This window comes from Platichthys flesus, chromosome 24, assembly GCF_949316205.1.
Source record: "Platichthys flesus chromosome 24, fPlaFle2.1, whole genome shotgun sequence".
Classification (NCBI taxonomy): Eukaryota; Metazoa; Chordata; class Actinopteri; order Pleuronectiformes; family Pleuronectidae; genus Platichthys; species Platichthys flesus.
The window spans coordinates 7,241,020-7,267,109 of record NC_084968.1 but is presented as its reverse complement, the minus strand read 5'-3'; the positions used below and the strand labels follow the sequence as shown (position 1 = coordinate 7,267,109).

General features: G+C 40.3%; 3 protein-coding genes and 2 non-coding genes across 6 annotated transcripts; 1 reads left to right on the top strand and 4 right to left on the bottom strand.

The window, feature by feature from the left end:
- Window positions 1–574: 574 nt before the first annotated feature.
- On the bottom strand, window positions 575–7,436 carry haus6 (HAUS augmin-like complex, subunit 6). Of its 2 annotated transcripts, none has more exons than XM_062384457.1 (16): window positions 6,989–7,436; window positions 6,725–6,820; window positions 6,438–6,516; window positions 5,823–5,955; window positions 5,517–5,661; window positions 4,872–4,934; window positions 4,732–4,789; window positions 4,289–4,462; window positions 3,612–3,808; window positions 3,251–3,380; window positions 2,981–3,083; window positions 2,833–2,896; window positions 2,337–2,478; window positions 2,132–2,230; window positions 1,814–1,949; window positions 575–1,711 (listed from the first exon to the last, which is right to left on the bottom strand). In XM_062384457.1, the coding sequence occupies exons 1-16, from the start codon at window positions 7,126–7,128 to the stop codon at window positions 1,020–1,022; spliced, it is 2,451 nt and encodes an 816-aa protein (XP_062240441.1). In that variant the 5' UTR covers window positions 7,129–7,436; the 3' UTR covers window positions 575–1,019. The 2 variants fall into 2 exon arrangements, with proteins under 2 accessions (XP_062240441.1, XP_062240442.1); XM_062384458.1 differs by having other exon boundaries at window positions 575–1,708.
- Window positions 2,661–2,791, bottom strand: LOC133950375 (small Cajal body-specific RNA 8). Its single transcript, XR_009920263.1, has one exon. It is a non-coding gene; the product is annotated as a small Cajal body-specific RNA 8 (non-coding RNA).
- LOC133950377 (small Cajal body-specific RNA 8) lies at window positions 4,098–4,228 on the bottom strand. Its single transcript, XR_009920264.1, has one exon. It is a non-coding gene; the product is annotated as a small Cajal body-specific RNA 8 (non-coding RNA).
- A 548-nt stretch (window positions 7,437–7,984) lies between the features above and the next one.
- plaa (phospholipase A2-activating protein) lies at window positions 7,985–13,301 on the bottom strand. The gene is made up of 14 exons (XM_062384287.1): window positions 13,089–13,301; window positions 12,487–12,680; window positions 12,285–12,385; window positions 12,002–12,122; window positions 11,587–11,754; window positions 11,331–11,466; window positions 10,941–11,110; window positions 10,315–10,463; window positions 10,017–10,236; window positions 9,820–9,885; window positions 9,655–9,726; window positions 9,337–9,444; window positions 8,837–9,007; window positions 7,985–8,680 (listed from the first exon to the last, which is right to left on the bottom strand). Exons 1-14 carry the CDS (start codon window positions 13,229–13,231, stop codon window positions 8,112–8,114), a joined length of 2,388 nt encoding a protein of 795 aa, XP_062240271.1. The 5' UTR covers window positions 13,232–13,301; the 3' UTR covers window positions 7,985–8,111.
- Window positions 13,302–15,701: 2,400 nt separating this feature from the next.
- Window positions 15,702–22,120, top strand: zdhhc21 (zinc finger DHHC-type palmitoyltransferase 21). Its single transcript, XM_062384588.1, has 8 exons — window positions 15,702–15,790; window positions 16,830–17,012; window positions 17,126–17,224; window positions 17,494–17,605; window positions 17,850–17,988; window positions 18,222–18,338; window positions 18,832–18,875; window positions 19,284–22,120. Exons 2-8 carry the CDS (start codon window positions 16,859–16,861, stop codon window positions 19,414–19,416), a joined length of 798 nt encoding a protein of 265 aa, XP_062240572.1. The 5' UTR covers window positions 15,702–15,790; window positions 16,830–16,858; the 3' UTR covers window positions 19,417–22,120.
- Window positions 22,121–26,090: the final 3,970 nt, after the last annotated feature.

The window sequence follows — 26,090 nt, the reverse complement described above, 5'->3', positions numbered from 1 at the left end:
ATTACTAAGATGTTTTATTGTGTATATTAAATGACTTCCGGTCTTCTATCACTGTTGCTTTGACTAACTTGATTTTTATTTTGAATGATCTCTGCCGCCCCCTGCAGTCTTAATATAGCAATTACATCAATTTAAAAAGCAACAGGTTTTTTAGTTTGGTCTTTTGACATTTGGAGCTATTATCTGAATAAAGAAACTAAGTTAATCTGTTCAATAAATGTATTATATAGTAATTGCATGGTTTTAAGATGTATTGTGCTGTAGCAGACAGAATATATGAGAAGACCTCCGAATTAAATGTGGCTGTTTTTGTGACGTGGTATTGGTTCAATATCGGACGTTGACCACAAGAGGGCGGCATTTTAACAAATATATTTCTGTACTTTTATGATAAATCTTAGATAAGACAAGCTTCACTTCAATAAAACAAACATGTTACTATGCATTCTTGGTGTCTAATGGTGCTTTGAAATTCAGTATTTGTCATGTGATGGCTTCATGGCTGTTAATTCAGCAGCAGTCAGGTTTTCAAGATGGTGCAAACTGATGCTAAATGGAAACAAAATTGACAAACTTATCCTCTTAGAGCCATTTAATTTTAGCTTTAATAATTGACCTGTTAGCGATCTAAGACAGATACATGATATGTCTCTCACACATTATTTAATCTTTTCACAAAAGACGCTCGTAATACAATGAAATGTTGAGGGGAAAGGAGGACAAGTGTTTCCTCTCACTTAGAACCACTGCTGTTATCCTACATGCTAATGACAAACACATCAATTAGAAACATCTCAAAAAAACAACTTCAAGTTGACAAAAGGAAATAAACACATTTGCACAATTTTATTAAGGCAGTCAATTGTCTTATTTTAAATTAAAACCAATAAACTCCAACACAGGCAACTAGTGGCTATTTAACAGTTATATATTGATATTTTTACATTTCAGGTTTCTTATCAAAAACCAAGTCAGGCAGTTTAAGACATTAAAGGCTGAGGTGTGCATATGTTTGACTGTTAACATTTCATGTTGTCTATGGGAGAGAATGTGATGAGTTGGGGGAGGCTGAACTCTGGTGTCTGTGGAGGCGAGGGCGTCGCCAGTGTGTCGAGGTCGAGTGAGAAGACCTTGTCTGAGGCCTCCACCGACTGTCCAGGCGTCATGAGCCAGCTTCTGTCCACACCAGACACTGTGCCGCCCGAGAGGAGACACTCCGGTGACTTTGTTCTACGTTGGATAAAGGAGCCACCATCGCACACCTGCTGGGTGTGATCCCGACGAGGCGTAGTGTGCGGTGACAGCGTCGCTTCAGTCCTTAGCGAGGGGATGAGGAAGTCGTCATCATCGTAGCTCTTCATATCGACCGCCTCATCGTCAAGACTCAGCAAACTGTCGCAGCTCGACATCTCGGGAAGCGTTTCTTGGTCAAGGGTGAACTGCACTGCGCTGCTGCCGGTGCCGCTCGGGCTGTCGAGGGTGTCGCAGGTGTCCCACAACATAGTGGTTTTGAATGAGGCCCCCTGCTGGCAGACAGCGGGGTCAGTGCTGGGGGAGAGGCTCTGGGTGTACGAGCTCGTCGTGACATCGTGAGCCTCCTTGGAGGAAGCAAGCAGCTGCGTGACGCTGTCATTAAACTTGGCTGAGCGTCGGAGCTTCTCGGTTCGGTCCTCTTCAACTGCCCTCCGCCATGAGGTTTTCACATCCTCTACTTGTTGAGGAAACAAAAAGAGCCAAACATTTGAGTTCCTTAAAAAGGAAAAAAAAAGCAGTTTATGCCACGTGCATAGAGATAAAAAGCTTAATAACTTACTTAAGCTCTCAGGTGTACGCGTCAGTTGTTTTTTAGTAGAGAAGGGATCTCCCTGAAGAGTGGTGAGGAGACCCTCCAAGTCCAGACCTTTGACTCGGACTTCTGAAGGACTTGTGGTAGTTACAGCATCTGCAAACTAACACATGCACAAACATGCTTTAGTGTTTAGAAAGTTGCTAAAGATGGTGAAAACTATTTGTAATCCCATATATAAACAGAACAGGTTTATACAGATTTATCTCCAGTGTTCTCACAGTCCACAATCTAAATACATTTCTAATCCTATAACATTTCCATTCAGTTGAGTCATTGTTATACCTGATCAGCGAGGTTATCACACTCCATGTCCAATATCTGAGTCTTGGTCCTCATGGGAGCCACCTTCTCATGAACTGGAGTCGTCTTCCTCACACTGGTCTGAAAAAAAAAAAAAAGACAAAATACAACAAATGTTACACATGATTTACTCCAAAACAAAAATGGTGCACACAAAAATCAAGGATGGGGTGAATGAACCACTCACCTGAGGTGTTGGTGCTTCTGGGGCGCTGTGAGGGGGGGATGGAGGGGTGTCAAATAGCCAGTCGAGGGAGGTGTTCGCTGGTGATGAAGCTTCAGTGGGGCCAACCGGACCATCAGTCCCCTCAGCTAGTGCAAAGCAGGAGCTGTTTCAAGAGAGACCAATAATATATAAATACTAAACAAGTATCATTTCCCTCACAATTCAGTCCATGTAAAAGTTACATTGAGTTTCTTTCAGCAGACAAGTTCAGAGTAAAACATATTTCTTGTGTTATATAAATACAGTACAGGCACACATTTCCTTTTCTGTCTCAACAGAAACTAAATGTATCTGCTCCGTATCTGTCCGTGGCGATTTCTCTCAATTCGCCTCGGTCATCAGAGAGCATGTATGTTATAGGGAGGACTAGTGATGGACAGATCACAGATCAGAACTGCCCAGGTATCTGCCTCCCAATACAAAAAACTTATTTGCTTTAAAACCCGGATTACATTACCGTTTCAGGTTTGAATAACTCGGGGTGGCGGCCTCATGAGATTTACTCTCTGCAGGCGTCTCCTCTGAAAAATGTACAGAGTACAATTACAAACAAAATTTAAAATCGTAAACCTTTATCAACTGAGGTGTAATTGGGTCCTGCTTACCAAGAAGTTTAGCAGGATACTGGGAGAAGACACTTCGTCTGTAATTAGCTTCAGTCATCGGCTTAAATGACAACGGCGCCATTGGGGAGAGGAAGCCAAGAGCCTAGAAACCCAAAAGAGATTATAAATAAATCAAGTCTTGCAACTTCAGTGAAAAGGGTGGTGTTGTGGTGAGGAGCAAGATCTCCACCAACTGAGATCTGTCCCCCAAATCATCCCAATTTAGTATTTGCCTGAAGACACTAGGATTTGATTGGTTTCAACACTCACAGGATCTTCATTCAGAAAAGAGACGAGTGGCGTTTCTTTGAGGGTGTCCATCCACTTCCTGTCCCACTCAGCTTCCAAGTCTCTGATGGTACCACTGACCGCAGGAATTTCTTCCTTAGAAATGTTCTGCCTGAGGAGAGAAAATAAAGACATCAATACAAAGATACTCATCTTATTAATCCCAGATTAAATATGCTCTCAGTTTTCAAACATAATATAGCCTGTTCTGGGCATTCTTTATTGTCTACGCGTCTGACGAGGACAATCTCGCTGTGTTCTTCACTTGTGTGAGGCAAACTCCCCTAAAAGCCTTATCCTAGATCTCAGTTGTGGGTCTATGGGACTGTGGGTTGGGGTATACCTGATGAGGTGGAGGTCCTGCAACACACGGGCCATCTGCTGACACTTTTCCTGCAGGTTCTGAGGACTGAGCTGAAACTTCGGGGCGCGAGAGACTTGAGAACGCTCGTCCTTAAGGATCTGCAGCGCGTGGTTCATCAGCTCCAACACACACAGGAGGTTCAGCTGGCCGGCCTCATAGACATTCCCTGAACTCAACTGGAAGGGGCACACACACAAACAGGAAACAGGGATTTATTCATGCTGCAGTGCATCCACTGTAGCCACCAATAGTTTCTTAAAGCAGTCAAAGTACCTCAATCGCAATTGAGGGCAACATTAAATAGGACACATTTTAATGTTGAGATTTGAAAGTCTCAAGATAAACAATGCCCACAAACAATAATATAAACTAAATAGTAAAATAAATATACTTGTGTACTATGTTTAGAAAATTCACAGGCACCCCACCGGCTGATCATCCAGTCTAAGGTTTAACAGAAACAAAATGTATCTGCTCCGTATCTGTCCGTGGCGATTTCTCTCAATTCGCCTCGGTCATCAGAGAGCACGTCTGTTCTAGGGAGGACTAGTGACGGACAGATCACAGATCAGAACTGCCCAGGTATCTGCCTCCCAATAATGTACTGTGTATGGAAAATCACCAGCGCCCAAAAGGCCAATCATCTTCACTCTCACCTGATGCGGTAGACTTTCGATTCTCTCCAACAGACAACGGGGAATTTTGAGCTGTCGATCCGTCCCATCCAGGACATGTTTGTCAACATCTCCTTTCAAAACACTTGCCACCGCATTCTGCTCCTCTTTGGTAGTCGACAGCATTCGATCAATGTCTGACCACAAGGAGCGCACCTTCGGATGATTAACTTTCTGTGAGTTATTTGAAATAATACCAATGTCCCAACAGAACAAGGACTTTCTAAAACCTGTTTGACTCCAAGAATGGAAATCCCCAACATACATCCTGTCAGTGTGATCAGAAATGTACACTTAAGACTAATAATAATTTTTTTTAACTTTATTGTCCCCTAGATCAACGCTAATAGACACATTTAAACATAGGGTAACCCACAGATAAGACAATATAACGCATGATAAACATGTCACATGGGAATACATACCTTCTTGGTCTTCTCAGCGAGAGAAGCTCCCTCCTGTGCAGAATCGCTGCTGTAACGCCTAAAAGAGGAGAATGCAAAGTGTTTACTTTGTCCAACAGCATTAGTCAAAAGTACAGACAGGGGAAAAAAACAATACATACTTGAGCAGGTCACCATACTTTGCACCCTCTTCTCTCAGATCCCTAATAGACTTCACCAGAAGCCTTCAGGAGAGAACAAACAAAACGGCATAAATAAGTAGAATGAGACTTCCGGGGGACCTGAAGCTAAACCGATTCCTCCACAGCAGACGCATGCTTCATGTGCAAACCTCTACCCTCTTCAACATTAAGTAGTCTTGTGCACATGGCTGTAATCACACTGATTGCAGACACCTTCCAGCGGTGGGTTTTACCAATTAGTGCAATGGGGTGGGGCATGAAACAAACAGCCAATCACATGCAACATGAATAGCGTCTTCTAATATCGCACAAAACTAAAGTGAACTAGCCATCGTTTTAATAAATAGACAGACAATGCTTGACATTATTTATTCAGAAGTTAAACTGTTGCGAAACAGATAAATCAAGATAAATTGAAATACTATTATCACATTTTTTGGGTATCAATCTTGTGTTGAATTTTAAAGTGATCCTCGCCATTTTTTGGCTGTATTTAGTTTTTGTTATTTAAAAAGAAACTGGATTAACTGCCCTGTATGTGTAATTGCAATGCACGACTCAGATTCGATCATAGCTAGTTTCCTGTGATGTAATTGTAAACAACAGGGACTTCACAGGACTTACTGTGCTCGTCTCTGATACTCCTGGAGAAAATGATCTTGATCCACTGCTGTTTTCAAAAACCTTCTACTGGTCAGGTTGAGTCTCCTCTCTGCCATGTGCAGGGAGGAAGCGGGCATTGCTGCAGCCTCAGGAACCCAACTTTCTTCTGCCAATGACAATATTCAAGATTTATAGACTTTGTAACAAATACAATTAAATGAGATTAAAGAAAGCTTGGCGATTTTTGTTTCCTTCTACACTTTAAGGTTGTGTTAAGATTGTGAATACCTGCTACTGGTGGTGAAATGTTCTTTTATGAAGACCTACCTGTGGTGAACGTCTTCATTTCCTGCAGCATGACATAGTTTGCCAACTGAAGCATCAAGCCGATGAACTTGGGGCCTCCAGGGGAAAGGAATAAGGAAGCAACCACTTTGGATCCCGCATTTGCAATTTCATCCTAGACAAGGTTAAAAACAAATTAATGTATATGTATCATATAGTACACTAAACCACAAAACCTGTATTTGTAAAGTTAAATACAGAAAGAACAGTTTTACACATTTTTGGGCTTAAATGAGCAGGAAACAGCTGAGAGGAAGGCAGGAAATGTCTGTTGAGAATGGGATAACTTGCAACTAAAAGATCTCAGCAGTTTCCCAGCTGTTTACATTGTATGCATCTAAGATCTTAGGCCATAATTACACACCAATATCAAAATTCTAATTAATGTGACTTATATGTATTTCAAAAACTGCAAAAAATAAAAGGGTCAGGACTTGACGAGAATGACAGGAATTCATAAGGAATGAAGCAACAGAGAAAACCTGTCTGTTACCCTCCCATTTCCAGGGACGTAACTGGATTATATCATCGGTGAAATGATCTTTCTGAACAGACCAAAAACATGAACATAAAAGTTTAACAACCCCAAGAGCTCACCATGATTTCTCGCAGCCAGGCGCAGGTAACTTTGCGGAACTCTGCGTCTGCTTTGGGGTTCAGAATAGGCCAGCAATGCCTTAAAAAAAAGAAAGAAAAGATTAGATCAACTTGTTTGATCACAGTTGGTAAATTTACTTGTTACAGCAACAGATTGTCCCAACGAGATCAGAGCCAAGAAACCAAAACAAGAAGTCAACTGAAGATACAAACAGTATGTTTAATAAACAGTAAATCCTGCACATATTTCTATAGGACTGGGAAAACATGATGAAGTATATATTTACCTGTATGCGTCGTGAAATCGTGTTGGGCTGAGTTTGACCAACAGGAAATGGATTACTATGTAGGAAGCGTCTTTGTTTGGTTTGTCAAACATGGTCCTGTTGGAAATAACACAGCACGCAGTTAATATAAACTTCATTTTACAGTATCGTGAGGGACATTTAACGTGTAGCTTGAAATCGAAGTAGCGTGGATGCCGTTTAAAGGTCATAATACAACAAACAACACAAGACTGTCATTGTTGTCAATCCTAAAAGCGGACTCACGGCCCCAGGTTGATGTGTTTAGCATTGATGTTGGATTTGGTGATGGACGACGTCGCAGTGTCCGCTTGAAATCCGAGTCCGAGGAGAGAGAACCACAGATGTCTCCCGTTCTTCTTCTGCAACGACGCCGGGTTCGCCATTATTCTCAGACGGAGGAAGAAGCGACGTGAGCGTCCAGTGGTGACTTAGCGGAGAGCCAACATGGCTAATAACACACTGCTAGCCGGCTAGCTTAGCCGCTAGCCACACAAGTTTTACTGTTAGAGGAGTTAGCTTCAGAGCATGTCAGCGCACATTTTACAAAGCGTTGTAAAATCAACTTGTGTTATAAGATCTGTTAAAGTTGTCCCGACGTTGAATAACACGTTTATTAAAGTTGATTAAACTAATCAGCTGTCGGGAAACGCAGCGATTCGAACGCCACCCGCCAATTTCTCTTCCTCCTGGAGTCACCCGGAAGTTGTTAGCAAATACTTCCGCTGAATGGTATTTTTCTTCTTTTAATGTTTTATTTATAATTTGACACTGTGTGCTTTTTCTAATTTCTTCGATTAATGCATGTTATATTTTTTTTTTACTTTTACCTATATTTGTTAAAATATATATTTTAAATATTTAATATAATACAACATGACCATAGAAATAAGAAATATTACTGATTACATGCAGCATTAACAAGTTTTGAAAAAATATCTTAAAAAATAAACTATTTACTCAAAGTACTTCAACGTGTCAATTAATTTTTTTAATCTTAGCTGCAATCTCAACAATCTCACTGTCTACAAGTGCGACACAGCAGTTTGTTTTCTAGGGTTAGACTTTGAAATCACTTTTAGCCACATATATACATATTTGGCTAAATATATATTTAGTTTTAACATCTTTATACGTGCCTTTAACTCTTCTATTTGCCATTATATTATTATAGCATTCAAGCAACATATACCCAACAAATTAGTTAAGGAGGAGATGAAATAAAAACGCAGACTAAGCATATGCAGTGACTTCATTTGTCCTTTTTATATTACAGAACATACATTTATTTAAGTCTCCACCACAACTGATCAAGCAGAACAGAGCAACAGTAAGAAAGACGTGCTCTTGTGTTTTCTAATCAATTACCTCATTGCATTTCTTTTAAAACCAACTGGCAACACTCGGCCACCTTAGATGAATCAGACACTGTTGAGTACTTGGATATCTGAGAATTGACCCCCAATGAGCGCGCCAGGTCCTTGGCTGATTGGTCCGATGCCACTGTGGTTCCCAAGGCCACCAGCAGTCGGAACACAGCCTCCTTGTCTTGCACCGTCTCCAGAGCTCTGCTGGCCACAGACAGGCACTGGGCCTTGGCCTCAAGATCAGGTTGGCTGTGCAGGCAGGCGGCATAGTTAAGCACCAGAGTGGCCAGGGCAACATGGATGTTCTTATTGCTTACGCTGGTCAGATCAGCGGCACGTGATAGCACAGTCTCACGCTGGGCCATGAGGAGGGCTCGGCCGTGCCTGCCACTGAAGCAGTTACACAGAGTCCGCAGCGCCAGCATCTGGTTGGCAGGACGTCCCTCAGGCCTCATGAGGCTCAGCAGAAGGTTGCACAGCTGGACTCCCTCTGCCTCGCCACAGAGGCTCTCGTTAACCTGCGGGTGGCGCACCGCCAGCCTCATTATGTCCAGGACAGGAAACACTATGTCTACAATCCAGGGGAGAGGAAAGGGGAGTTTCGTTAGTGGATATATTATTTACTGGACATTTTTGGGGATTCTATTAATTGGAATAACTTGGCAGTAAAACATAAAACCAATGAACAAAGACCCTCATAGATTGGGTTTGAAAGCTGTCGCTGTACCTTCAGGCCAGTGACAAGCCTTCCAGAGGAGGTTGATCTGCTGCAGGTTTGGAGGATCTTCAGAGGAGTTAGGTGCACAGACTGACACCAGCAGCCGGTTAAGGCTTTCCAGAATCTCTTCAGACAGCTTGTGCTCCTGAGGGGCATGTTCATTCAGCTCCCTCAGCTTGTCTGGTTAAAAAAAAATTGGGAAGCTATATGGGGAGGGTATTTTGTCCAATATCCTCACGAGAAGAAGTGTGTGTGTAGTACTTTTTTAAATTATGAAAACATAAAGAAACACAGGTCGCTATAATTTATCAATACTTAAAAAAGGTCCTATATGCAAGTGTTTACAACAGCTACAAGGCCAACATTAGCATTAGTTCAAATTTTACAGATGCATTTTAAATCTCCAGTATCTCTAATGAATTAATAAAGACGTTTTGTCATTTTAACTCATTCAGCATGTTTTTTGAAGCAGACTGTAGCTGCACATCATCAAGACACAGAATACTTACCAATGATCTGTATGACATTTGCTTGCTCAAAAGTCACACCATCAGTCTTTGGGAAATAGATGTTGGTTCCGATCTGCTTGCGGGCTGCTGAGGAGTAGGATTCTCGACCTGTCAGGAAAGAAAATGATCTGCCTTGTGCTTGTGCCATTTAAATATTGTAGACATTCGATTGACATGGGTTTGTGTTATCTAATCATATCATGATTCATCAACAAACCCAGAAGCCTCATGCCCTCATCTTACAGAGCATTTGCATAGTTTGTGTTTTGTCAACATTAAATGTCCAAAATCTATCAGGTTCCATAGCAATTAACTCACCTGTGAAAGGATCTGACCCGCCTACAGGAGCAGTTGTGGTTTCACTAGACCCCGGGATGTAGCGACCAGAGCCTATGGTGAAAATATAACACACACACCAGTAAAAAAAACCCATCTCTGGTGAGGTTCAACTTGTGGAAAACCTTTTCAGTAAAAATACTGTACCTGTGAAGGGGTCAGCGCCAAAGCCTTGCCTGTTATCAGAAGCCCCAGGAATATACCGAGCTCCTCCTTTGAGATGAAAAGACATAACATTTTAAGGGCAATTTCATCTTAAATACGATAATTAAAATATGAAAAATGTACATTTTATAAATCACCAAACACTAGTAGAAAAACAAGTGAGTATGTTTTGGTCTCACCAGTGAATGGATCACCACCAGCAGGCTGAGCTGGTCCCACCACGTGACCTTTAGTGTTCTCGATGATAAAATGGGCAACCTGGTCAAGGAACATGGGGCTTAGGTCATTCTTCTGTAAGAAGTTGTGTGCCGTCAGCCAAGGGTCCTCTGACAGGTTGTAAGGCAGCTTCATGGATGGCCCTCCCTCGTTAACATCGATGGTGAAGACGTAGTCGTACTCCTGGGGGAAAGATCTGGAGTCAGTGATGAATTTTCTCATTGCAGAGTTCATACCTGGTCAACTGTCTTGTGTCCTTACCTTTCCTTCATACATCACACTCTTGGAAGTCTGGTTTGAGCCTCCCACCACATCCCCGATTTTTTCCCAGCGGGCATTGTTGACACTCCACTGATATGCCTCCACCTTCTCATCCTCTTTAATGAGCCGTGTCTGTCCGTCACGATTTCCTGAAGGACGTAAGAGAGCAAAACTATCCTGAAGCAGAAGTGCTACTTTCTCTTTATGAATTGTGAACCAGTGACACCAGATGCAATAATGTGAAACATGATAAAATACATGTCTATTTTCTGACAATATCTTTTCTGGTATTCATCTTCCTTCATCATGAGTCCTACATGTTTCTCTACATGTTCCACGTAATTATATGTTTTAATAAGACAGAGGTATCTCCAGTTCTTTTTATTTATGTTGGCTTTTCTGCCCAAAGATTTTATGGAATATCAAATTTTAGTATGACAAGATTTTTCAATTTTGTATCATGTGTTTTCCTACATATGTCACCAAGTCTATTTAGCTTTGTTGCTTTTTTGTATATATTGATATTAACGTAGATAGTGAGCATTTATGATAAATCCTTTAAACCGGAGCTTCTAGTTGAGCAGATCTTCTCTTTTTTTTTCAAACGTTCAGTGATAATTCCTTACCAGGCTCATCCAGGTGTTCCCGTCCAGGAAGATCCTCCACTTTGATGTCTCCAAAGTCGCCTGTCTTTGGGTCAATGGTGGCTCTGGAGAGCTCATCCTCAAAGGCCTGTATGTCCTCTGCACTGGCTATGCGGTCCTGAGCTTCCGTAAAAACACGGATAATTCCATCACTGTGGGCAGAGAGGCAGCATCTGGGTTAGTCACAAAACGACTTACTCTAAGATCACCTAAGAATTTACATCACGTTGTTTGGAGAAAACATTGAAAAAAATGCATGCTGTGAAAAATAGTATGAGAAGGTCTTTAAGTGTTTATGATGTGACAAATGGAGAATGGAATGTGTTTTGGGAAATGGTTATTGACTAAATATGCTACATGCAGTTATGTTACCTGGCTCCAACAGCTATATCTCCATTAGGAAGGATACAGCAGCACCAGACCGACTGGGCAGGCAGACGGATGGTCTGGGAGCACTCTCCTTTCCTCCATATCCTCAATGACCTGTCCTCTCCTGTGCTTACAAAATCTGACAGGGAAAAAACATTGTCTGTGGTCAGTATGAACAGCATAAGAAAATGGAGGTTGGATGAAGTGGTTACTTAAGCCTACATTTCAGGCATTTAACTAAGAATGTAGCTGAACACACCTTGGCAATTGGGGAAGACGGCTATGCTGTAGATGTAGTTGGTGTGGCTGTAATAGACCTCTAAACATTCGCCTGTCACCAGCCACCTTCGGATACTAGCGTCATTGCTGCAGGAGAAGAACTCAGTGTCACTGATCACTGCAAGTCCCCTGACACAGTCCTCATGGCCTAAAATGAAAGAAATAAAAGATTATTGTATTTGCAGCTTGTAAACATTTAGCTCCTCTACAATTCTACAACATTTGGTAAAATTGGGAATGTGGAGAATGGAATAGAAGAGGACATTTGGTTTATTCTCATCAAACTATGACTGAATTTGTATTATATTACAAACTATATCTCAACGTGTGTTCTTAACTATGGCCCTAATACTCCATTGTAATTTACTCAGTTTTAACATTTTGCAAACATTCACCTGTATATGTTTTCTCACAACGACCAGCCTTCCAAAGCTTTATGGTCTTATCTGCTGATCCAGACAACATGAGGCCTTGTTCAGGTAATATGATCACTGCCCAAACTGCTGCAGTGTGGCCCTGTATTCAAAAATAACAAGCAGACAATATCCTCTGTCACAATATCTAATCATGTATTTACTTGTCAAAGGTTCACAGGAAAAACAAACATTAAAACATATTTTAAAAAAACGTGCAAAGGTCAGCTACAATCGGTGTCAAAGAAGAGATGCATTGACATACCTGCAGGGTCATCATGCACTTCTCATTGAGCCAGACTTTGGCCGTGGTGTCCCAGGAGCCGCTCAGGAGTGTCCCGAACTTCCCAGAGGACAGAGTGCAGACTGAGGAACATCAAAAGTTAGAAAACTTGAACCAGGATACACAGACTCTCAACATGCAGAGCAAATATAGGCTGTTTAATTGTGTGCTTAGCCGGACCCACCTGTGTTTTTGTGACCCTTGAGGGTGAACAGGGGCTCCGGTCGGTCCAGTGAGAAGACACATATGTTGTTATCATTACCACCTGTGGCGATGAGTCCTCGGGGATATTTGTCACTGGGTGCGATCATACACACGCAGGATACAAAGTTTGAGTGGCCAGACACGCAGTGGGACTCTGTGAAGCCTTTGTCTGGGCTGTCAAGAGGAGGGTACAGAGCAAACAGTCATGTGAGGTGAAGAAAAGTGGGAACAAGTACCTGATAAGGGTTTTGCTGATCATAGTCAGGAGACACAGTAAATGGACTAACAGGCACAACACGTGAACCAATGGCGGTCCGGTGAATAAAGCTGTTACCACAACAACCCTGAGTTACAGCTGAATGAATGACAAGGCTAATTTGAGTGCATGTTAGCATTGCGCTAACAAACACGGCTACAAACGTTAGCTGACACCTCTGACAAGTGGGTTACTTGCGTGATGGTTGCTATTGAAGCTTTTGGGACCAGTGTATATTTTCCTGAGGATAATGTTACGGGGAAACTCGCATAAACAGCAGATGGCTTCCACGGGTTGTTAGCTAGTAGCAGGCTAATGCTCGCTACCTCGGTACCCAGACTCTTCCGGTTCGGTCTCTGGACACGGATACGAAAGCTCCCTCCGGGAAAACAGCAGCTGCGAGTCCCCTGACGTCCATTTCGTGTCCCGGTATGGAGCAGCGGAGTTTGTACGCGCTTGAAGACGCCATTTCAACCCCCGACAACACCTCCAGTAAGGACAAGCTCAAATCGTGGCAGCGCTAGCTTGTAGAGGCGCTTCCGGTGGAAACAGAAACTGCCACTGATATGGAAGGGCAGCCCCCCTCGATGCCACACTGTTTGGAGGCAGCTGTCACTAGTGTTTGGGGGCAGTTGTCCCTAATAGTTTATAAACGTTTATTGGATAGTTGATGCTGCCCATGCAGTCATGGACAACAATATTGATGCCGGCTGGCTAATATTTATAAAGTAAAAAGTGAAATGTACTGATATTGAAGCAAACTGTTATTTATATTTCCTGGCTAACAAGTAATTTCAAGTACATCGCCACCAATGTTACGGCTTGAAAAATGATTATTAATATACATTTTTTACAAATTTTGCAGCTAAATGGAAACAAACAATACAATCAAAAGCCAGATCAGATTTGCATATATGCAAAAAGTCCAGATATTGAACCAGATAAAGAAATGCACAATAAGCACTAGGCATATGGAATACTGGAGAATGGATTTCTTTGGCATTAAAAAAGTATGATGGTATTTGTTCTGTGTCGCTGTTAGGAGTCTGAAGTGTGGCAAAGTCAGTAGACAAAACTAAAAGAACTAACATGACATGGAGCCACAAAATGCTTAACAAATCTTGTAAAAGTTTAACTAAACCAGTCACATGAAAACCAGTAGCCTACATCTGGATATTTAGTTGAAATAATATGTATTTGGAATTTCTGCCATATTGAAATACACTACATATGAGCACAGATTAGAAAAAAATAAAACAGATGTGAAGGGATGACACCATAACACCATAAGTTTCAGTTCAATGACACACAACATAGGCAAAGCATTGACAGCATTTAAGTAGAATCGGTACAAATATGACAAAGTCATATCACATAAACGGGCATGTTTTCACATTACAAGTGGCGAAATACAGATCAATTATTCTTGGTGCTCAGAGAAGTAACACACTGATAAACATTTATAAACTAGGTATAGATCTCAGGGACTAAGTCACAATTAGCGGTGGTAACCCTCAAACAGGGTTGCAGCAGGGGCAGCTGCCTTTACAATTCAGTGGCAGTTTCTGTTGCCTCCGGAAGTGCTTCTGCGAGCTGCCATGATTTGAGCTAGCTTGTCTCTCTCGACCAAACGGCGCAGCTCCAGCTGCGGTGTTACTGCTAGGTGACGTTGCTGTCAACAAACACCGGCTGCTAATGCTAGCGGAAGTAGAATTATGCTATTTCCGTGGCCGTTTTACATATATGATCAAAAGGAATAAACCTGCAGCAAGATTATTATATTCTTGAGGCAAAATGGCCCAATTCACTACTGTTATCTTCTCAGTTTACCTTTTATTTACTTATTTGTATGCTGTTTATGTATGGTGTTTCATTCAGTTGGATTAAAAACACTTGACGCCTGATTCAGATCAATATAAATGAGATAAGTCCTCTTTGTATACAGTGTCTGGATCAGACACATTTTAAATTCCAACAAAGTTACAAAACACGCCGCACCCTCACGTGTGGTAACCGGGTTTGACAGGCAGTTTGCTCTTCGTTGCACCGCCCACCTGCACACAGCTGCTGAGTCAACCACCACGATACTACTGCTGACAAATATTATATTAAACCCCACGAGCTCGTAGATATACTTAAATATATGTGTGGATATTGATCAAGTGAATATTGGGTATTGATCTAACCCTAACCCTTTTTTTAAATGACAGGGCCCTTTTACAACAACTTAGTTACGTCGTAGATTATATACCTACTACGATATGCATCAGTTTGCCATTATGGATAAAACAACATACCAATTTTTTTATAAACAGCATACAAATAAGTAAATAAAAGGTAAACTGAGAAGATAACAGTAGTGAATTGAGGCCATTTTGCCTCAAGAATATAATAATCTTGCTGCAGGTTTATTGCTTTTGATCAACCAATCATTTAATCGAATAATTGCTTTATTGTTACCAGTACCAGAATTAAATTACCAAGCTTTTGGAAAATTCCAGCAAAAGACTTTTTATCGTCACACTTTTTATACAAGAACAACACTTTCGCTTCATTACCATAGAAAGATAAGAATGTCATATAACATGAATACTGTATGGACATAATGGGCACTTAATATTACGATATACATGCAGGTGGATTTAACGTTTTCCATCATTCACTATATTTAACATAAAGATTAATAAATCAATTTATATCAAAAAGATAAATTAAATATATTATACATTTGTATTTATTCATGTATTTATTATTTTTAGTGTAATTGCTATTATTATTTCAATTATAATCATTATTATAATTCTCCTTCTTCTTCTTCTTCTTCTTCTTATGATTATGATTATGATTATGATTATTATTACTATTTCTTTGGTACCATAGAGTGTTGTCTGATTTGACAGCAGGAATCCACCGGAAGTGAGTTTCTCCTCTGCAGGTAACGCCACTGATCCTGTCCAGCCCACAGAGGCTCGGATGAGGAAGTAGCTTCACTGATTCCTGAGCTGAACCGGACAGCCATCATATAAAAGTAGGTTTGTTTCCGTTGAAGCGTTTAAAATCATGACTGGCGATCAGTAAGTGGGACAGTTTCTGTCTGTACGTGAAGGTGTTTTGAATCCGGTTAGCTTAGTAAGGTTAGCTAGCAGCACAGCAGGGCTACAGAGCCCAGCCCATCACAGGGTTTCCTGTGTGTGTGAATAATGATAGAGCAACCTGCTCATAATGAACGCCGGCTATGATGTGGAGGCTGATTCAGACTGTGTGGATCTGTGAGGTGTGAGATGTTTTGCAGGTGACTGAGGCTGAGCTTGTTTGCACTAACCTGCTGTATAACACAGTACTATGGCCTTTGTTAAAAAGGTTTAATCTCGAGCAAAATATGACCTACTGTTCCCTCCTGAGCCCGTGTCAGGTAGTGGTGTTCTGAGTCAATGTGTTCAATAGATCGATAGATCGATAGATCGATAGATCGATAGATAGATAGATAGATAGATAGATAGATAGATAGATAGATAGATAGATACTTAAAACAAAACAGTCAAGCACAAGTGCAGAATAATAATAGTAGGCTAAAATGTTTCAAGAATTAGTTCACTGCAGTGAGATGAAAGTTTCGCCACCAGAACTGCTACAAAGCTGTTCTCTGTAAAGCACATGCATGAGTATTGAAGCCAAATATAAATACAGATTTAAAGATAAATGATTGAAGCTATCCAAAGCTGCTCATTAGCTACTCAAATGCTACCAACATAGCATTTAAAATTATGGCACAGCAGATGTAAGTGTTTTGTTTATTCAAGTGAAACATTGCAAGAATAAAACTTAAAATCAAGACCAGAGATATACAAAATATACATTCAAATAATGGCTTTGTGATAGATATTTTATTTAAAACACATAATTTCTACGAACTCCACACTAATGGTAATAGTTGACTCACACACACTCCTCTGTAAAACATATATGTCATGTTTATTAAGCATGTGTGTGAGAGAGCAGGGGACCGTTGCTTTTACCAGACACCAAACACACGTTTAAATCTGCATGTCTGTTGTGGTCTTCTGTAGGTTTCCCCGGAGCCCCCCCCCCCGCAGCCATGAAGCTCCGACTGCACTTTGTGGTGGACCCCATGGGGTGGTTGTGCATCAGTTTGGTATTTGGGATCTGGCTCTACAACACTTTCTTCATTCCCAAGCTGGTTCTGCTTCCCCACTACAATGAAGGACACATTCCCTGGGCCATGGTTGTTTGTGAGTTTCCTTGTTATTGTTATGAACAAAGAAGGTAGCTCAAAAAACAGTAAAGCGCAGTATAATTACTCTGGATTTAAAGTACGTGGATCACACTCTGTCTATTTCTTCAGGTTATTACATGTCATCAGCCCTCTGCCTAGCAGCCCTCTTCAGAGCTTCCACAGCAGATCCCGGTCGCCTTCCTGTAGACCCCCACATACCTCATTCTGGTGCGGAAACAGTAAAGCCTACCTTACTTTATTCCTGCTTTTCTATAAAGCAAATATTTGATTGTTCCAAGGTGTCAGATAATGCATATTTTCACTGTTAACCCATAAATCATTACACCTGTAAATAAGTGACTATGATCATACAAATGACAACTCTCCTTGGTAAAAATAGATTGTTTGTAGATTGTTGATTTATTGTGTTCCTTTGTCATTGGTTAACCAGTTTGTTAACCAGTAATAAAGTACATGTTGTTGTCTTTATGTCACAGAGCGGGAGCACTGGGAGCTGTGCAATAAGTGCAACTTAATGAGACCCAAAAGGTCCCACCACTGCAGTCGCTGTGGCCACTGTGTGCGCAGGATGGACCACCACTGTCCCTGGTAAGGATGCACACCACTAATGACATTCTTAGTGGTGGCTCTGTATCTGGACTATATCTGTACGGCACTTTTCCAGTCAAATCCACAACTCAAAGAGATTTACGCGACAAGTCGCATTCACCCAGTGACACACACACATTCATACGTAGTTTTGTGCTACGTCAGACCAGATCTTGTTATGTATCTTATTATTATATAAAAATATATTATACAAGATTATTGGCTAAATCAAGTTTATTCCCAGGATCAATAACTGTGTGGGAGAAGACAACCACTGGCTCTTCCTGCAGCTCTGCCTCTACACTCAGGTGTTAAGTTTGTTCACGCTGGTGTTGGACTTCTGCCAGTACTATTACTTCCAGCCACTGACGGGAATGGACCAGGTACGCTCTGCTGGAATTTTAGTAAATTATATCATCAATAATGCATGTGCTGCTTCTATTTACTTATCTGAAAGCTTGTGTGTCAACATTACCACAATAGTTGAGCTGAATGCTTTGCTGTATGCCTTAGGAGTCATCCACAGCACTTGTGAAATATAAAAGTTAATAATCAACTCAGAAAAATGCATCAGATAATAGCATATAACATGGAAACATCACCACTCCCTTTTCAGGAGAAGTTTACAACACGCCACGAACTGGCTCTGCTGCGGGTGTCAGCGTTCATGGGTATGGTCATGTTTGGTGGCATGGCGAGTTTGTTTTACACCCAGATGGCGGGCATCCTGTCTGTGAGTACTCAATAACCACAAAAGGGATTATTATCTTGTTTCAAATTACATTCTCTGAGGCATTTATGTTCATGTAATGATGAATGATGGTATATTTTATTCACAGCATCATTTGTTCATGCTGAAATGCTAAAACCTCTAGCTTAGTGACTTCTGGTGGACTTTTAGGCTTAAAACACAATGGAATATCAATATCAAACACTTAACCCCCCCATCGACATAGGGGTGTGTAGATAATGAGTTAATTTTAATTTTTGGATGAACTATAATTTTTGACGTGACAAAATAATTTTATGACAACCAAATGTCATTTTTAAGCTTTCACAGTTGTAATGTTTGAGATTTCAAAACTTAGCCTCCATGACCAGAGCTGTCAACAGGAGTTTGTTGTTTTGGCTGATCGTGGGACTCTCCAATGATTCATCATGAAGGAGCTTCTTTGGTGAAAATACGCATTTATTTTGTATTGATCTTGGCTTTTCTGTCTTTACAGGATACTACCACCATTGAGAAAATGGCTCAGTTCTCAAATGACGCGTGAGTCTGCTTTGCTTACCCTTTTCCTGTCTTTATGCTAAGCTAAGCTAACCAGCTGATGGCTCCAGCTCTAAGTTGAACCATGGACAGCTCCTCAAAAATTAAGCCAAATCGCCTTGATCGCTACTGCGCCTGTCTCCCCCTATTGTTACTGCGCAGGCACCAAATACGGAAGACGGCAGCGTTCATATCTGGGATATTTTAGCTAAGCCCCTGGATAGTTGGAGATGCCTCACCCATCTTTATATACAGTCTATATGTTGAACAGAGACATGAAAGGGGTATCTGTCTTTTTAGCATTACAAAAAAGCAAATAAGGTCGTTTTCCAACCTGTTGAACTCGTCCCTTCCATTGTTGTTTTAATGTCCCTTTGACATCAGTAATTACCTTTTCTTTCCTCCTCTCAGATGTGGCTCAAAGAGGTCCTGGCAGTGGGCACTAGCCGAAGTTTGCGGCACACGCTGGAAACTCCTGTGGCTGCTCCCGCTCCGAGTCAGGCAGCCGCTTCATGCCAGCCACCTCTTCCGCACCCACGTGTAGGTCAGCAGCACTACACTACCTCCTGCCTGCACGGATGCTACAGGCTGCCACGATGAAGCACTCTATGCACACTTAGAGAATCCATCTGCTCGCCTTCACTGTCCTCTTTTGTGCTATGGGAGCTTTGTTTTTTCTGTGGATACTGGAAGCTTTTATTTTTGTGTGTGTTCTTTAGTTTTTTTTGCCTTTCTCTACAAGACCCAGACTGGCAGTAAACAGGGTCAAGAAACACCTTTGGGCTTGATGGGAAAATTTAGCTTTTTTTACTCACAGTGATTGCTACTTTCAGCATTTGGAAACCACTTTAACGGCTAATTGCATCTGAAGGATGGAAGTCTTCACCTGAAAGCTGCTGGCGAAAAAGGGACCCCTCTCAGGTTACGTTAATAAAAAGAGCCTTGACTACTGACATTTAATCAACCACAGACAGAACTAGGGTAACTCGGGTGTGTTTGTCAGAAAGGCAATTTTTTGTATAAGGTTTGTGCCTTGTTTCTTTTAGCTACCTCCTTTTTATTTGTTACACATGAGTAGTGTTTTTGCTTTATGTTTGCTGGTTGGTGTTTATCCACTTTAGAATTTCCGTGTGAATAAGGGATCTGGCATCAGCTGCCTTCTACTAATCCCTGATCATTTAATGATTCATGAATGGGTCTTTGCATTGTGGTCACAGAACAAAGCTGATAACTTGAATGCTGATGACACAGGAACAGCCGGGTATGAAGATGTGTTATCACAAGCAGAAAGTTAACCCTTTATCATGCCATGGGAAAAATAATCCAGATTTAATCCAGGATTATAACCATGTGTATAATCCATTTGTTACAGAGTATAACAAACACTCCACTGCCAATTAATATCATTATCCCTTAAATCACTATATTTATCTTAAAAGGACTAGTGGTCGAGGGGTAGAGTCAAGAAGTTAAATTCCACTGTCTGCCTATATGTTAAAGATGAAGCTACAGCCAGCAGCTGTTTAGCTTAGTTTATACAAATGTATTTGATTTGTATTTTGAAATTTTTTATTTGGACCTTCCCCTACCCATTTACACAGAGGAGGCGGGTTTATGACTTCTAGACGTTTTGGCTTTACTTTTTGTGAGCAGCCATGTCGTCCATCTTCATATACAGTCTATGTTTCAACATAGACGTAACTTGTTGATAAGCACATTTTGTTTCCTTTTGACGTAGCCAGGCTATGCTAAGCTAATCACTTGCTAGCTGCAGCTTCACATTGATAGAACAGACAGGTGAATGACATTGAGCCCCTACTCTAACTTTTAATAAGAGCGCATTTTGTCTGTATAGCTTAAATCTGCTCTATCAACAAAAGCAACTTTCAAATCAGTAATTTCTCCTCATCTTAGTGCTGCCCCTGTAATAGTTGCTTGTGACATACACCTTGTTAAATTGACACACTGAAAATGTATATATGGTAATATTGCTGGTACTCTATGGTACCAATTAGAGATTTTTTATCAATTCTTTAAACGGATAAGACGATTCTGCATAATATGCATAATAATACTAGCATAGCATGGTTGTCATTGTCTATAATACTTGGCAATCACTTATATACGTAAACAAAGCTTTTCATGTGTTGGAAAAATTACACTATCCAAGTAGTTTTAAGTGCCTATCTAGGTCTTCTTGTTATGCTCACATTACATCATCATCATCATTATCATCATCATGTTGGTCTCCATAAAAGCCAAAGACCTGGGGAAATGTTGCAATAGTCAGCAAGTATTCAGCAAATGCATGTTTCACCAAACCTTTTTCAGAGTGGTTGAATATTATGCACAGATTTTTCACGTTAGCAACTTAGCATGCAGTTAGTTCCACTGCATCAATCTCAGAAGAAACGTGTTCACTTGAAGTTGTTTTAGTTGACGTGTATGCTTCGCTCTGTTCATCGAGTTTATCATGTTTGCATGAGTGTGTGTTGATAACTTTGCTCAATGGTTTTTATAAATCAGATTCAGGTTTTTGGATGTTTGGGAACTTTTTTGTGGGGGTTGTGGGATAAGTGGTGTGATGACAGTAAAAGGAGAGGGTACTGCTGATAAATATAACTCCATTTCTTGTGTATGATTTTTTTAAAAGCAATAAGCATTGTGGGTTTTTAAAGCCATCTTTATCGTTATATTAGTGTTGAAAATCTAATACGTATTATGAAGTATACGAAGTGGGTGAAAGCAGGTTTTTGCTTATTTCTCACTAACCCGTCGTAACTACTTGATTGTTTGTCAGAACTTCTTTAACCTCAGCCAAGACAACTGCAGCTGCTGTGTGTAGTTGTAAAGGATTTCTTCAATTATAACACGTCAGCCACATTCATTTATTGAATAGTCAAGAACTGCAGGAGACTGGAGGTGGAAACATATCGGAGCCATTATATGGTGTTCACCAGGGCTCTCTGTTAGGATCTGTTCTCTTTTGTTCACATTGTTTGTTGTGATTTCATGCTGTATATGTATATACTTTATATTCAAACCTCATTCACTGGAACAGCTACGTTTTGTGGACTAAATTAATGCACCATGAACACAGTATGTTATACCCTAATGATGTCTAGAAAGCCGGTAAACATTCATTTTCAGTTAATTATATCAGAAAAGTGTGTTGTTTGTGATTATAGAAAATATCATATTGGTATTCATGTTCCTAATAAATTAGATTCTGAATAGGTTTGACCTTTTTCTTTTCTCCTTTTTCAATTTTCTCTACAGCAGCTCTAGCTCTTTCACCAAAGCTGAAGCTTTTATTTCCATTTCATGGAAATAAGGAGGGTACTTAATAACCTATAGCATGCTATATGTCTATTTTCATCTACATTTAATTATTATATTGTATTATAATAAGATTTTGTAGAAGTATATATTCAATTAAAGTGCAAATGTCTCGAAAAATATTACATTATAATCTACTCAACAAGGTGTTTTCCTATCTTTAACTTTAAAATGTGTAATGTGATGACATACATTACACACAGTTAAATATGGCAAAAGTGATCCTTCTGACTCATCAAACACTATTTATTATGAATGTACAAAATGATAGAATATCTTGAATCTATGCAGCAAATATGTGTCAGCAGGAAAAATGTTGGTGTAAATGATAACAGTAAAAACGGTAAATGCATTCCATTTAGATTACCTAGATCCTTCGCCTAGTATTGTGCATGCTGTCCAACAGGTATGGCCTACTGGGAAGCTTCTTGTGCATGAGTCATTGTAATGACATGTCCGTTTTTTCCTGCAATTATAAGTCAAAAGAAGCTCGATTAGCTGTTTAATATTCAATATAAACTATTAAAATGCACACGTGAAGACTATAGTTGTTTACATCAAAACATGACTGCAGCATAAAAGTCTGACTACATGAATGCTTCACTTTCTGTTCGGTTCTCTCTGCACTACGTGTCACATTAAGAGCCCAAGCATCAGTTCAGTTGTCTCATAACAAATGGCCATTGTCCTAAAAAGTCCTTAAGTCCCAGTGAGGCGTACGTAATGTGTGCATGATCCGTGAACATAATCTATGAGTGTTGTCTAAAATGGTTGCATTTTATTAACATTATCTGCACACACACACACACACACACACACACACACACACACACACACACACACACAAGCACAGTATTTCCCTCAGCAACTCCAACATTAAATATAAATCTTAAACTGTACACAGTCCCAGCTGAATTATTCAAGTGAGCTTGAGAAATGAAAATTTAAGCATAGTGATAAATCATCAATGGTGGAGTTTTTTTAATTAGGACAAAACATAGCTTTAAACATCATCATAAAACACAAAGCTTGAGCCAGTTATTCTGTACTAACTTTGTGCTCAGTGCTTGGTCCTATTGTATGTGCTTTATTGCATTTGTTTGGTGATAGTTCATTTAAAGGACAAACAGAGACGAACATGCGCCCTAAATTATCACATGTCTATTGCACTTTTTAAATATTGTGTCTTTAAATTGATCAGTTTTAATCTCAGTGGTGTTTCTAGAAGTCAAAGCAAGTACCTATATCACACCAAAGAAAGCCATCTTCAATATATCTGCAATAGAGATATTATCTACATTAGTGCTGAACCTCTAGTATGTTTTAAAGTGCCTGGGTTGAAATTTAATTTGTCAATTTGAGCCTTATGATAATAAAAATTAAGGGAGGTCCTGTCTAGATAATAGCAGGCGGGAGCAGCCTGAGTTAAATGTGCTCTTAATCTCTGGCAATTGGTTGGTCAACCCAACTAATTAAATAAGTGACCACCTGCTAGTTTTACAGTCTATGACATCTGGCTGAACAAAAGAAATAATTGGCCACATGCTTGATAAACATAAACTGCGCTCGGAACAGTTATCTCTCACATACAAGGCTGTTTACCTGTCTAGGATTGGAGTTATTGGCTTGGCGTGTTCTGCTGCCATTTTTTGCCAAAGCCCAGACACGGATTAAGTCTACACGATGGAACATATAATTTATTATCTGATAACTAATTATGGGTAGCACGTTTTTTTAGTTTACCATCCATATGGGGCATATTTCCTGTATGATTTGGTGATTAGGGTCACCCCCATCATCAGCTATGCTTTACTTTGATGCTTGTGACGTACCAGAGTACTGTACATTTGTCCGGTATGTTTTTGTAATTTGAGAAACGATCCACTTTCTTTATACATACGAAGGAACATACAATTATCAGAACTTCTTATAAATTTAGTTTTCTAATTAAAAACTAAAATTCCAACTTTTTAAACTAATACAGTGTTTTTTCCCCCACTCTTAATAAAAGCATGATTACGTTTGTCAGACTTCATTGAGTCACATGGGTGGGCCTCCATTTTCCCTCGCAGCTCCACAGCTGAACTTCCTGAACACAGAGGTATTGATTGGCATATTGATTTTCAAATGAGCTCTCATTGTAGAAAGTAGAAATCCAATTAAAAGTTGAACTTGAAACGGTTAATCCAATCAAGACTATAAAACTTATCGATTTTACCCTCAAAATCAATAAGGTGCATGCGGCGTTTGTCTATGAGCTTCGCCCCAAACATTTTCCTTTCTCCATAATCATGGAGCCCGTTTGTCATCAGCTGAATAACGTGTCAGAAATGTTGTTCTTTTGATTTGCTTAACAAAGTGATCAAACTCTTGAGACTGGGTCCCATGACCTATGACACATTAAAGAACACTGTAATTCCAATTAAAATTATTATTTTTTATATCATTTTAACATTAATAATGTATTAGTTGGCCCCACAGCAAAAAGGTTTGAATCCCAGTTGGGCGAGGGCCATGTGGAGTTTTTGTTGGTTTTCTCTGGCTTCCACCTTAAATCCAATGACATGCAGATTGTGTTGAGGTTGCCTGGAGGCTCTAAATTGACTGTAGAAGTGAATGGTTGTTTGTTTTGTATATCAGGACTGGCGACCTGTCCAACGTGACCACCCCTGTCGCCCAATGTCATATTTCTCGTCTTTCCTCCCCCACAGAGTAAAATTCAGAGCTTGTTCTGTGTCACGAGCAGCAGACATTTGCTTTCCATGATGACTGTGGAGTGTCTCATTGTTCCCCATGCTTAAGAACCAATTAAGATCCCCAGCTCTTAATTAGGCTCCTAATTATCGCTTTATTAAAGTGCGATGAAAAGGTCAATTCGAGCAGGTACTTATTAAAAAGCAGCTACACAGAGCAATCAGCCCCATAACAACATAACATGCAGCTGGTTGTCTGCACCACATGTGCACAATTTGTGTGATTAAGACTTCATGTTTCTAACTTTAGGTCATTTGAAATAAACATAATGAGATTGAACCCTATACATCAGAAAATATAGTGTTCAGTGACCTCTGACTTCAGTGGGCAACACAATCAAGTGAAGTCCTTGTCTTCATTTCCACAGTTTTCCCTTTATCTTCTCTATTTGTTGTAAGTAATGCTAAGTTACTGTTGCTAAGTCCACCCACCGTCCCCGTGGGGAAATCCAGCTGCCACTGAGCGGCCTCGGTGAGGAGGATCGGAATGCGGCGGTGGAGAAAAGGCCTTTTCAGCCGGCGTTCAGATAACATTTACATGGACACGCCAAGACGTCTTAATTCATGGATCAAAATACAGTTGGCCCCAGTGAAGCCCCACGCAGAGGCTTAGGGGGAAATCTAACGCAACAGTTCTCTTGATAACTGCTTGATCTTGAGGATTGGGTTTAGTGCTATTCGACTGGGGTCACCTTTGAATGTGAAGAATACTTTTCATTGACATCAGATAATCCTTTCACACATTACAGCTCTTTTATTCACAGGAGTCAGTGTTTGAAAGGATCTTTGTGTCAGTCACAAAATTGGAAAAATAAGTTAAAACTGAGAGATGTCAGCACTGACCAACAGCCAGTTTGTGCCTGACTCTGAGTAAATTAAGATAGATAGACAGATAGATAGATAGATAGATAGATAGATAGATAGATAGACAGATAGATAGATAGATAGATAGATAGATAGATAGATAGATAGATAGATAGATAGATAGATAGATAGATAGATAGATAGATAGATAGACAGATAGATAGATAGATAGATAGATAGATAGATAGATAGATAGATAGATAGATAGATAGATAGATAGATAGATAGATAGATAGATCCATCTGCTCCTGCTCTCTGTCAC